The 13,662-nt window shown below is 35.1% G+C and overlaps 1 protein-coding gene across 3 annotated transcripts in view; it reads right to left on the reverse strand.

Moving 5' to 3' along the window:
- hdac4 (histone deacetylase 4) overlaps positions 1–13,662 on the reverse strand; it is a 399,927-nt gene that overhangs the window by 80,737 nt on the left and 305,528 nt on the right. For all 3 annotated transcript variants that reach the window (XR_012385010.1, XM_005172529.6, NM_001039358.2), the window contains 3 exon segments: positions 7,661–7,847; positions 6,666–6,799; positions 675–777 (listed from right to left, as the gene is read on the reverse strand). Coding sequence is in view for 2 of the 3 variants with exons in the window: in XM_005172529.6 (XP_005172586.1) it covers positions 675–777; positions 6,666–6,799; positions 7,661–7,847 (424 nt within the window). In the remaining variant the exon portion in view is untranslated.

Here is a 13,662-nt window from a genome sequence, read left to right on the forward strand (position 1 = left end):
CATGTGTATATATGCAAGTGTATATGTATGTATGTGTGCACGTATATATCGATGTATGCATGCATGTCTGTATATGCATGTGTGTATGTATGCATGTGTGTGCATGTTTGTATGTATATGCATGCATGCATAATGCATGTGTGTGTACATGCTAGTATGCATATGCGTGTTTATGTATATTTGTGTGCATGTATGCATGCGTGCGTGTGCATGTGCGAGCAGGCATGTCCTTTAAGCATGTGTTTGATGGCTGCATGAGGGGGCCGGAGCTGAAGTCATGGAAAACTGCATGTGTGGTTGTTATTGGCAGAGAGGTGACGCTTTTGACGGACAGCTCAGGGGCAGATTCAGATCAAGGCCATGACTGATGAAAGCGGAGAGTGGGCCGAACGCTGGGGAGTTTAGGTCGGAGAGGGAATGATGACGGGCCAAAACAGGAAATGAAACAAACTGCAGCGTTTAGGAAACATGCTGTAAGGCGGATCTGGCTGCAGAAGCGTAAATAATGTGGATAATTGCACAAGTCCAGGCGTAGAGCTAATAACTGAGAGGGCCATCATCAGCCTCCAAATGTCGCAGAGAGAGATATATAACAAAGCGCTCATTCACAACCCTCATTCTGATTCAGGTGTGTGTGTGTGTGTGTGTGTGTGTGTGTGTGTGTGTTCTCTTACTGTCCAGTTTCTGTCTGAGAGGGTTGGTTCCATAAAGCAGCACATGGGCCTCAGAGTGGACTGTCTGGAGCTCTTCCAGAGTGGCTTTCCTGCCTCGAATACACTGCAAAAAAATAAACAAATAAAAATAATAATAAAACAGAATGACTTAAGAGCTAAGGAAGATGATACATTCATTTTGAAGTGGATAAATTGGAGATTCAGCTATCAAGTATCAACTGAAACATGTGTTGAAACTTCAAATTGAATATATCCAGCTAGATACTATAGTTCATCTTTTCATATTTCTTTTTGTAACATTTCTATTACATTTATTTGTAAGTATTTTATGCTGACCATGGGTAAATCTGTTTGAACCAAAACTTACTATGAATTAAACAAAACTGTTTTCTTTTAAAAGATGTTTAAAATGTAACTAACGCTTGTCATGAAAAGTGACATTTTCCAGCCACACACTTTCAGAATCCTTCAAACAAGATGATTTGATGCTTGATTATTTTTTTCATTCATTCATTCATTTTCTTGTCGGCTAAGTCTCTTTATTAATCCGGGGTCGCCACAGTGGAATGAACCACCAACTTATCCAGCAAGTTTTTACGCAGCGGATGCCCTTCCAGTCGCAACCTATCTCTGGGAACATCCACACACTCATTCACACACACACTCGTAAACTACGGACAATTTAGCTTACCCAATTCACCTGTGCCGCATGTCTTTGGACTGTGGGGGAAACCGGAGCACACGGAGGAAACCCATGCGAACGCAGGGAGAACATGCAAGCTCCACACAGAAACACCAACTGAGCCGAGGTTCGAACCAGCGACCCAGCAACCTTCTTGCTGTGAGGCGATAGCACTACCTACTGCACCACTGCCTCACCCTGATTATTTTTTTATTAAGAAATATGTTACAGATGGATCTAAAATATTAAGTTGTTTGTTCACAAATTTGAATAATTTTCTCAAAAATAGACAGACAGACAGACAGACAGGCAGACAGACTATTTTGAGAGATGTAAAGAAAAATAATTGTACGCATTTCCTGTTTTACATTTTTATAGCTTCCTAGAATCTAAAAATGAGCCAAATATTGATAATGTTATGATAGCTGTTGTAACATTAAGTTATGGTTGAATTGCCTTTTGTTACAGTTATGAAATGTTTATGGGCCAATGACAAAGAGATAATTGCACCAAAAACACTTTCATTCATTTTACAATTCTTTTTTTTTATTTATTAAAGTCTTTTTTATTTATTTGTGTATAACATACCAGGCCGCAATCGCTGAATCCTATGTAAAATCAGCAAAAAGTCGCAAATATTTGCAATCCTGCCAAATTCTTAATTAAACGCAAAATAATCACAAAGAATGTAAATAATCTTTTAATCAAAGTAATCAAAATAATACTTCGGATTAAAAAATTTCGTATTCAGAGCATCGGCAGCCATTAGCCTGTCTGAGCGGTCCAAAGAAAGTGACGGCTGACGTTCCACCACAAGATGGCGACAGCAAAATAAGTCCTTAGGTAAAAGCATTTTCTCAGTGTAAGTTTCAAACTACAGCTGAAAAAATCATTATAAATCAGGTCTAAGTCGATTTTTATATTTGTAGTGCTGCATTTATGCCAAAGAAACTGGCAGTGTTTGCTTTGCTTTGGCTTTTTTGGGGTTAATTGAGATATCCTTATTACAACAAAGAAATACTGGGACATTTCTGTAGAAATACATTAAATATACATATACATTACATATACATACTTTTTTATGTAAGTGTATTTCTTTGTTTTACTATTTTTATTTAAATATTTAAATATTTATATTTCAACATTTTGTTATTGTTTGTTAAAAAGCTACAATTTACATTTTAAATTTTTAAAAATACATTTTCAATTGGTTAACAATGTAAATTATACAGCATAAGCCAAGTCTGTCCAAAAACATTGATTTTTGAAGATAACAAATGTTTACAAAAATGTCTTTCTTAACCCTCTGGGGTCGAAGACCGTGTACCTGCGTTTTGACCAGTAGTGTTGTCAAACTGCTGAAATGAACTTAAATTACACTTTCAGTTTTGATCGTACACATAAGATCAATACATCAATCAAATCTGTTATGTGTCTACTTTTTGTTGTGTACACTCACAACAACAACAAACGTGTGTGCTTTTGCAAAATAAGGAAAACAAACAGTGTAGGCATTCTGTCTTTTCTCTCTCCGTGAACTGCTGAGAAGTGTATCAGTAAAATGCGCTGAAACTCCGTGAATACAAAACTCACACAGATGAGACATGTATTTCTAAAAAGCTTAAATTGTCTACTTTTAAACGCAGCTATGCAAGTTGAAAACAAACATTGCTTGATAAAGTAACATCATTTTGAAGCAAAAACACTAGACTACCAGATCCAGTTCTCAAAAGTCTTGTGCACAAATGTTCTCTGTGTGTTTCACGGCCTTGTTTCAGTGACTTCAAAATGTAAGATTTCACTAACCATGCATAAATGTTTCTTTCTCAAAAACACAAACACAGACAAGCATGCTGCTTAGGTATTATTGTAGCCCAAATTGTGCTGTTTACAGTGTTATCACACTTTAGCCATTAATATGTTTTTAAGATACTGAAAACAACACAAACGTCAGTGCATGTCAAAACTTCTCCAGAGCCCCAAAACACCCTCAGACCCCAGAGGGTTAAAATCAACTGATAAGCAGATCTGCATGTATTTAGCACTGTATGTATTGCCGAGATGTATTCAATGGTGATTTTTGTATTCAACGGTGATATTTGTTTTAAACTGAAATAAACTTCAACAGTGACACAAAAAAAACTGAGGTTAATCCGTTTTAATTTAACCAGATCTACACCAACATTCCACAACTCTCTTCTGTCTGTCTGATATGCTTGAATGCTATCTAAAATAGTAAGCTGCATAAACTCTCATCTATTTTCTTCAAGCTGCTGTGACACAATCTGCCTTGTAAAAAGCGTTATAGAAATAAAGATGAACTGAATTGAACGTTTTACTGTTTCATCAACCACACGATCAACAGAATTTCCTGCACACCATCTATCCTACATTTTTTTTCAGCTGTCCTACCAGAGCTGAAACAGACCCCCACATCCACCTCCCACTCCAAACCAGGCCCCACATGTCTGCAGAACAAAGCCGTGGGCCCTTGGAGGTGCCGGAGCTGCTGGATTTGCAATAATGTCATTTTTTGTTTAATAGCTCTGGCCTCCGAGGCACAAACCCATCAGAGAGGGAGGCGAATCGGTCCACCGGCCCACCTGTGGAAGCGTTTTGGGGAGGTTTTCAGTGGAGGTGACACCTGCAACAGGACGTACTACATCTCGGATTTAACAGCAGGGCCAGTTAAAGAGGGGCCCGCGGGGGTCCGGTGCAGGCTGGCGGCAGCTTAAAACAACCCTACACTCTTTAAGGGCCCCCCTGCTGTAGATTAGGGGGTATTAAGAGGCATGACTGCCTTTAATTGAGGCCCAATTCACTGTTTCCATCTCCCAGAACAATAAACATCCCCACCAAGGAGCGCATGCGGGCGAGAGCGGGTGGGTGGGTGCGCCATTGTCGTGCTTGTTTACTTGTTTGTTTGGAGGAAAACAGAGACTGCAGCTACGCGACTGACTCTAACAGGCCTGACGCAATGGAGCCAGCGTGGCAGGAGAGATTAGATCCAGCGAGGGCCATTAAGGCGGCAGTGATCAGCGCTCCAGATGATGACAGAGCTCAGGAATTGCCCTCAGCAGGTGGAGGACCAGATAAGCAGGCACAGCCGGGGATTCTGCGCCCATTTTGGGGAGGAAAAGGGGTTTTTTGAGTTTGCAAAATAAAACGGAGTGGAATCATCTTATTCATGTCTTGAAGCATGTGTAGTTTGCATAGAATGAAAATTTGCTGCAGACGCAGGTGACAACATATTTTTAGCGTGGTCTTTTTTAAAAAGAGGTGACTCATTGGTTAGCACTGTTGCCTCACAGCAAGAAGGTCGCTGGGTTGAGTTCTGGCTGGGTCAGTTGGCATTTCACTGTGGAGTTTGCGTGTTCTCCCTGTGTTGGCATGAGTTTCCTCCGGGTGCTTCGGTTTCCCCAACAGTCCAAAGACATGCACTATAGGTGAATTGAATAAACTAAATTGACTGTAGTGTATAGGTGTTTCCCAGTGGTTGGTTGCAGCTGGAAGGGCATCCGCTGTGTAAAACATATGCTGGATAAGTTGGCGGTTCATTCTGCTGTGGCGACCGCTGATGATTAAAGGGACTAACCCAAAGGAAATGAATTAATGAAAATGCAAATAAACCAAGCTTCCACTTTGGGAGTCAAAAGCAGACGTGGGGGATTCCAGTCACATGACCAGACTTCAGTCAGACTTAAGTCGCAAAATTTTGACTTTAGACTTGCTTGACAAACAAACAAAAAAGACTCGACTTGGACTTCAGTCAGTCTATTTGCGGCCTCAAGTTTCCACTGCAAAAATAGCTTTTCCTACTTAGAGTAGGAAAATCTAACAATTCTTAAATCAAGAAGCATTTTCAAGACAAGTAAAACACATAGGGTTCTATTTTAACGATCTAGACCCAAAGTCTAAAGCGCATGGCACACAAACATTGAGGGTATGTCTGAATCCACTTTTGCAATTTTAAGAACGGAAAAATACGCTGTGTGATGCGGCACATGGTCTAACAGGGTTGAGCTTATTTTCTTAATGAGTTCTGAGTGTGTTTTGAGAATAAACCAGTCAGAGTCTCCTCTCCCATTCCCTTTAAGAGTCAGTTGTGTCGCACTTTGGCGTATTTGCTATTAACATGGCGACTTAGTAAGAGAAAAAACTGAATGCTTCACTAGTGAGAATACAGTTAAACAGACCATCTGCAGCACAAGGATAATGAATGAGCCTCCTCCAATTGGCCCTTACTTTCACCTTCTTTCAATAATTTAACATTGAAAACCTGATCTCTTCAATTGACTCTAAAAGCTCAACTAAAAAGGTACAATTTTAATCGAGACTAAAAGTCATCCACAGTTGGGGACAATATTTATTTTACATTATATGTATAGTGTGTATTATAAAGCAAAACAATGCGTCTAAACAAGAAAATGAACACTATTACAATGAACATTATTATTAATTTTTAACAAATAAACAAAATGCGGTGCTTTTTTTTGTATGGAGTTTTGTGCAGACATAAAAATTATTGTTGTTCAAATTGATAGTGGCAACATTTCACAACTCTTAACAATAATAATTAACAATACTGCTTCTTTGACTGATCTCAGATCCTGCTGGAAAGATTTTAGTTTACCCAAAAATAAACATTCTATATTACTCTCCTTTGTGAGTTTCTTTCTACTCTTGAACAAAAAAAGAAGATATTTTGAAGTATGTTTAAAACCTGTAACCATTGAATTTAAACGCTCTTTTTTTCCTACTATGGAAGTCAATGGTTATAGGTTTTCAGCTTTCTTCAAAATATCTTCTTTTGGGTTAAACAGCATGAAGAAACTCATAAAAGTTTATAACCACTTGAGGGTGTGTAAATAGTGTTCATTATTGAGTGAATTGTCCCTTTATGTGGTGCTACCATTAAAAAAAAGGAAAGCAAAAAAAGTGGCAGAAAACACGAACTAAGAATTTCTAATATTTTTTTTTTTTACATTTTATTTAAATTTTTGTGAGCGGTCTTCAGACTTTTTTTGTCTCCTCTGTTCTAATGTAAAAGTTGTCTGCTTCTCTCCCAGCCTGATTTTCCCTCGAATGCACTCGAATCAATCTCACACCCCCTTTTTTCCTTGAGCAAAAGGCTTAGGTTTATTCATAAAGTTTCATCAACGGGGCGATGTGGCTGTGTTTGTGATGGCTCCACAGCGCCCTCTATAGACTGAAACGTTCTTAATCGCACTACAGTGCCCAGCTGTCATCAGTTTGGTGCAGAAAGATCAAATGGAGTCAGCATTAGAACATAAAACAGCGAGTATTACCTCACACTGTCCACGCAGGCCAGTTTCCTGCAGTCGTGACCAGATGCTCTGGATGCGTCCGGCGTGCTCCGGGTGGATGTTACTGTTTCCACACATGCACTGGTGTTTCTGCATCAGTGTGTCGTACACCAGACCTGTACAAAGACAAATACACACTTTTAAGTCAGCATGAAGTCAAAGTTTTTGTTTTTCTATCTATATGACTGTTTTTTTTTTGTCCATGGTCACATATGACAGCAATACAACTGAGCATTTAATCCAGAAACTCTGACAAAACTCATTTCTGTTTGCAGAGCTGCGTTTAAAAAAATCTAAATCAAAATACCATTTCTTAAGAAAAGGATACAGGTTTAGAACATTTATTCATTCCTTTACCTTCGGCTTAGTCCCTTAATTCATCAAGGGTCACCACAGCAGAATGAAACGCCAAGATATCCAGCATATGTTTTACACAGTGGATGCCCTTCCAGCTGCAACCCAGCACTGGGAAACACCCATACACTCTCACATTCTCACACACACACCTCACGGCCAATTTACCAGCGACCTTCTTGCAGTGAGATGACAGTGCCAACCACTGAGACACCATGCTGCCCAGGTTTGTAACATAGTGAACTAATAATTTAGTTTTCATTTTGGGGTGGACTGTCGCTTTAAACTGACAATAAAGTAAATGTATAACCTAGTATTCCTATATAGGTAAATATACCTGTTATATGCCTATAATTATACCTAATTTCATCCAAAATATATTTCAAACGAGGTCACCATGTGGACAGAACAAATAAATTTCTTTAAAAAAAAAAAAAATATATATATATATATATATATATATATATATATATATATATATAATTAAAATAAAAAACAAAAATGTAAAATAAATAAATAAATAAACTAAATAAATAAATAAATAAACTACCAATATGACTGGTTTTGTGGTTTAGGGTCACATATGAAAGCAGTGCAACAGAGCATCTTATCTAATGACTGACCGGTAGTAAAGCGTGGTTTGGCCGGAGGTTCCTGCACCACGATGGGAAATGTGGCAGAGGCCGGGGATGATTGTGCTCTGGAAAGAGGCCGATGGACTGGAAAAGACACGGACAGTCCGGCCGCCTCCATGGACGCCTGATAGTTCCTCAGCTGGTGAATTCTCTGCTGCTCCAATAGGAGAGCTTGCTGCTCAGAGAGAGAGAGAGAGAGAGAGAGAGAGAGAGAGAGAGACAGAGAGAGAAAGTCAAAAACAGACATTATTACCTTTCAGTAAATTTAAGTTTGGAGGAAGACTTGTGGAAATGAACAGCTAAATCTTTAAAACAATGTTTCCTTCTTAATAAAGAGGAACAGGTTTTTATCTATCATGCAGTTACATATATAACCAGCAGATGGCACTCAATGCATTGCAAAACACTAGAAAGGACAACACAGTAGTCAACATTCAAAGTGAATCAAAAATGTTTTTTCAGGATTGCCCTAGGACAAGAACGGATGCTGTTCAATAGTTTTTGGATAACTTTGATGAAAGCTACTGATCCACTTCTAATGTTGACTACTGTATTTATAGAAAATGCTTCACATTTCAACAAATCATGGACAAAAGCTTCACTTGTTATGCTTTTAGACTAGATTTAGACTATTTAAAACATAAGAAATTGTGGCTTTTAAGACAAATTTTAATGATTTTTTCAATCAATTTTGAACAATTTGAACTCATTTCTAATAACTTATTTCTTTTGTTTTTGCCATAGTGGCACTACATTATATTTAATTACTAATTTTGCAATATACTTAAAGGACTTCGGGTTTGTTCTGTACACCACAAAAAAATAATAATAATAAAAAAATAAATTCACTGTTGCTTGTTCAAACTACCTGTTTAAAATGAGCTGAAACAACACCACTCTTGTAATTTCTTTAGCCAATATATTTGTTTTATGTTTAGTCCACTTAAATTTGTAAACCATTAAGCTAACTTAAGCGTTTTGTGTAAGGACAACAATAAGGAGCTGTGATGGTCCAACTACCTTGTTAGGGGATTTGCAGTTCCAAGCATGCTTTTCTCTCTTTTGAAAGAGAGAGAAATTATGAAAATAAAAGTAATCTTAGGTGTTTAAAGTTAATAGAAAAACTTATTGGGAGTTTAACCTTCATTTTAGTTTAAAGATCTTTTTTTTTCAAGTAATGCTTTTAGTTTTGACATTGCCACCTTGCAGAAGCAAGTGTTGGCAGCTTTATTAGTAAAAAGGCAGCTTGTTGCTTTGCTCAGTGAGCAATAACTGTCCTAAAATTAGTTCTGAGATCAGTATCAATGGGTATATGAAACCCATGAAATATGCTTAAATGTCTCTTAGTTCATTTAGGATAACTTCAAAAAAGACTAAAAGACTTTGATATATGTTACATTAATAGGCATACAAGGTATTATCAGACCTTTGAGTTAGTTAAATACAAACACAAATGTATTTAAACTTTTATTTGATAAAATCATGTTGGACCAACTCAATTGCATTTAATTGTGTAAATAGTTGTTTTGTAGTTGGTGCTAAACAAATGTATTGGGTGGAAATCCTGCCCTCAATTAAATTCAGTTTATCCAATAAGTTATTTTTTTGAGTGCAGCCAATCAAAAAACAAGTTTCTTAAGGGGCTAATAATATTTACCTTTAACAATTTTATAGTTTTTACTTATTTATTAAAAACTGCTTTTATTCCAGTAAAACTTAAATAAATGAGACTTTCTCCAGAATAATATATATATATTTTGTTTGTTTGTTTGTTTGATATCACAATTACACTGGACAACCAAGTGTTTTAGCAGACTTTCTAATTCTCAACACCTGTCCACAGAAGGCTCAACAAAATTTAAATAAAATAGATACATACAGTTGAAGTCAAAATTATTAGCCCCCTCGAATTATTAGCCCCATTTATTTGTTCCCCCAAATTCTGTTTAATGGAGAGAAGATTTTTTTTCAACACATTTCTAAACATAATAGTTTTAATAACTCATCTCTAATAACAGATTTATATTATCTTTGCCATGATGACAGTAAATAATATTTTACTAGATATTTTTCAAGACTTTTTCTATACAGCTTAAAGAGACATTTAAAGCTTAACTAGGTTAACTAGGCAGGTTAGGGTAATCAGTATAACGATAGTTCGTCTGTAGATTATCGAGAAAAAATATATAGCTTAAAGGGGCTTAAAATGTTTTTTTTTTTTTTTTTTTTTTTTAACTGCTTTTATTCTAGTGGAAATAAAACAAATAAGACTTTCTCCAGAAGAAAAAAATTATATCAGACATACTGTGAAATATTTCTTGCTCTGTTAAACATTAATTGGGAAATAATAAAAAAAAAAATAATAATAATAATAAAAATCAAATGGGGGGAGGGGGTTATGAAATCATAATTCTGATTTCAACTGTATACACAACATTATAATTCTTTACATACAGTTACTAAAAAGCAAAAGCAAAGGCGGCATGATCAGACAAAATAATAGTCAACTATTTGTGCAAACACTGCTGTTTTGCTTTTAACCACTTTTTAAGAACACTAATAAAAATATGTTTACTACTTTCTAATTTTAGGCTAACAGATAAATCAATCCACAATTTGGTTCCCTTAACAGAGAAGACAGATTGACCAAAAGAGGTCTTACACTTTGGAACAAGACAGTTACCAATAGCCGTTGCCCGTGTGACTGTAAGAGGTTTGATGCCCACTGATTAGATCAGAAACCACCATTGGAAAATAATTATTTAAACATTTAAAAACCAATTTAAGATCATTTAATTTAACTAAACTATAAAGGTTATGTTTACATAAAACATCACAATGATGCTATCACATAGACTTTAAGTCCATAATTGTAATTGCTTGTTTATATATATCAAGTTAATAGGCTTCAATGTAGTTAAAGAAGCTTGTGACCACGATGCAATAAGTTAGGGAATATAATTTTGTGCATGTTTAATTTTGCAGTTTGATATGTTAAAAATCTTCTAAAAAAAATTAAAACAGTTTAGACTTGGCTGAACAGTCTTACATATATTTTTAACATGACTATCACATTTTAAATTAATGTCTAGAGTTATGCAGAGACACTTAAATTCATTCACTTTTTCAATAACTTTATTTTAATCAGCACCTAAAAGTGGCTTTTGGTGATGCAGTTAGTAGAAAGATTAAATAATTACATCTGGGTTAAATTATTTAAATTCATCAAGAAATATGCATTACATTTTTGGGTTTTGTAAGAATTTAAAATGTTTTTTTGATAGAAGTCTCCAATAATTACCAAGGCCATGCTCTGATGCATTTAATGCATATGTTGCTAAACCTCTGTTCAAAACAAATTGACACAACTTTCCCACATTAAACATTTTAATGTAAATTCCTATTTTAATATCTATTTTAAACAACAAGACATGATGTAATGGTGTCCTGGTATAGCTGGTCTAAAGCCTCAGGAAGGACGTTCACATAAACACAGCCTGTTAATTGGCAGAGAGCTGCAGTTTTGGACAGCACTTTATACAGCTGATGAATATTTCAGTTTGATTGCAGGAACATGCAGTGGGTTTCAAACCCCTGCTGCCCATTAAGAAGAAAAAGAGCTGGACTTAAATGATCTCGTCAAGCACAAGTGCCCACCTCCTGTTCACTTTAAAAAGCAGCGATTAAACGTTAAGCACACCGACTTTACAGGAGCTGCACAAACAAAATCACATTGAGCTTTCATGCTAATAAAAGACTGCATTTATTCACCTATTCTTTTAGGGCTCTGATGAAATTGGCATGTTAAGCCACGGTCACACTAGAGTTTGAGCATGAGAAATTATAAGTAATTATTAAGGCGGGATTAAACAAGATGATTAAACTATTAAAAAAGCAAGCAATTGCTCCATATTTTAAATTTCTGTTTAAAGAGGTCATTTTTTGATCTTCGATTGGTATCATGCAGTCACGTGGTGCGATTTCACAGGTCAGAGTTCACCAAGCTTGAACTTTGCAACACATTGAACTGTGAAACTTGTCGCAAGAGCTTGAGTTTCCGGTCAGCTGTGTTTCCATGCATTTGAATGGAAGTCTACAGGGTGAAAAGTCCAGTGTGACCACAGCTTCACTGTTTGCAGAGCTGCGTTTAGCTTTGATCCACAATAATATTAGTTATTTTGTATTGTATATTGTCAGCTTTAAAAAGAGCAAACCTGTCTCCTTTTATAGATAAAATTAGATAATATTTTTGATAAAAGTTAATAAACAGTTTTGAGCACATTGAGTTTTTTCTTTGTCTATTTAATAAAAGCCAAACGAGAATTTGAAACCTCTTAAATATACCTCCTTGTAGTTTTAGAAAGCCATACAAGTTTGAAATAACATGAAGTTAATGTCTATAAAATAATAACAGAAAATATTAAAAAGAAATCTTATTAAAAACATACAATTCTGCCTAATATAATAATTTACAAAAAAAAACATACAAAATGATAAAATATGGCTAATTTCAGCCAAAATATATTTCAAATGAAGTTACAATGTAAACAAGGCATGAAGTGAATGCCTATAAAATAAAATAAAATAAAATAAAGAAAAAAAAAACATAAATTATGGCTAAAATAGCATAAATTACAATTTTTTAAATTATATATATAAAAATATACAATATATTAAAATAATATAGCAAATTATAAACCACAATATATTTCAAAACGTATTTCAGAGTTTGAAGTTTAAATTTACATAAAGTTAATTACTATAATAGTCAAAATGTAAATAAAACCAAATAATAAAAAAGTACATTTTTTACTAATATATTTATATTATATTAATAATATATTACAAATAACTTATTATTTATATAAATTTTTATTGTTTATAATATAACATAATTTTATGCCATGTGCAATTATATTAAATATGTACAACTATAAACAACTGTTTTAATTATTGTCTGTTACAGTGGCACTAATGTGTGTGTGTGTGTATACAAACAGTACACACATAAAGTATACGTAAATCCACATAGACATACACAAAGGAGTGAAACAGTAACAGTGGTACTCCCCCTATGTGTGTATGTACTGCACTGCATATATGCATACATACATATAAGATGTAAGTATACACACACATTTTTAATTTTCTTTTTTTTATAATATATATATATATATATATATATATATATATATATATATATATATATATATATATATATATATATATATATATATATATATATATAGATTATATAAATATATAATATATACATATATAATATATATCAGATCAGAGATCTGCCTACCCTTTGTGCTTTGGTACTAAAACTCAACACAAGGACTGATCGTTCCACCAGATCTGTAACAAATGGATGTTTGCCAGTACCGGCTTTTAAAACCTGTTATGGACAGAGATCTTTCTTTTATGTTTTCACAAAAGCTTGGAAAGAGATCCCACAACATCTAAAAACAATACCAACACTGAGACTTTTTAAAAATCACATGCTTGTCATCTGATGGTCAACTATCACTGTAGCCACTGAGATAGTAGCCTGCTTTTCTTTATTTTATGTGTTTGGTGATTGTTTGTACAGTACTGTGTTGATGGATGAGATGTCTGTCTGTTTTTATGTTCTGCAGAGCAGGAACCTGCTGAAAAACAGCATTCATGCTGAGTCAGGCCCGATTATCTTTTAATCTTTTCCTGTTTAAAATGTATAAATAAATAAATAAATAAATATACATACATGGGCAATATCACACTTGTAGCAGTGCGATATGGCTGTATATCGGCACTGGTGGGAGGCGTGCGTTGGCACGAGGCCACAGGCCAAGTGCCTTAGTGCCCCAACCAGTGCCGATATACAGCCATATCACACTGCTACAAGTGTGATATTGCATTTACTGTATACAACAGTTTGACGGCATAATTGTGAATATAAAAACAAAATCAAACATGGAGAGTCTCAAAAACCCTTTTGTATGAGG

This window comes from Danio rerio, chromosome 9, assembly GCF_049306965.1.
Source record: "Danio rerio strain Tuebingen ecotype United States chromosome 9, GRCz12tu, whole genome shotgun sequence".
NCBI lineage: Eukaryota > Metazoa > Chordata > Actinopteri > Cypriniformes > Danionidae > Danio > Danio rerio.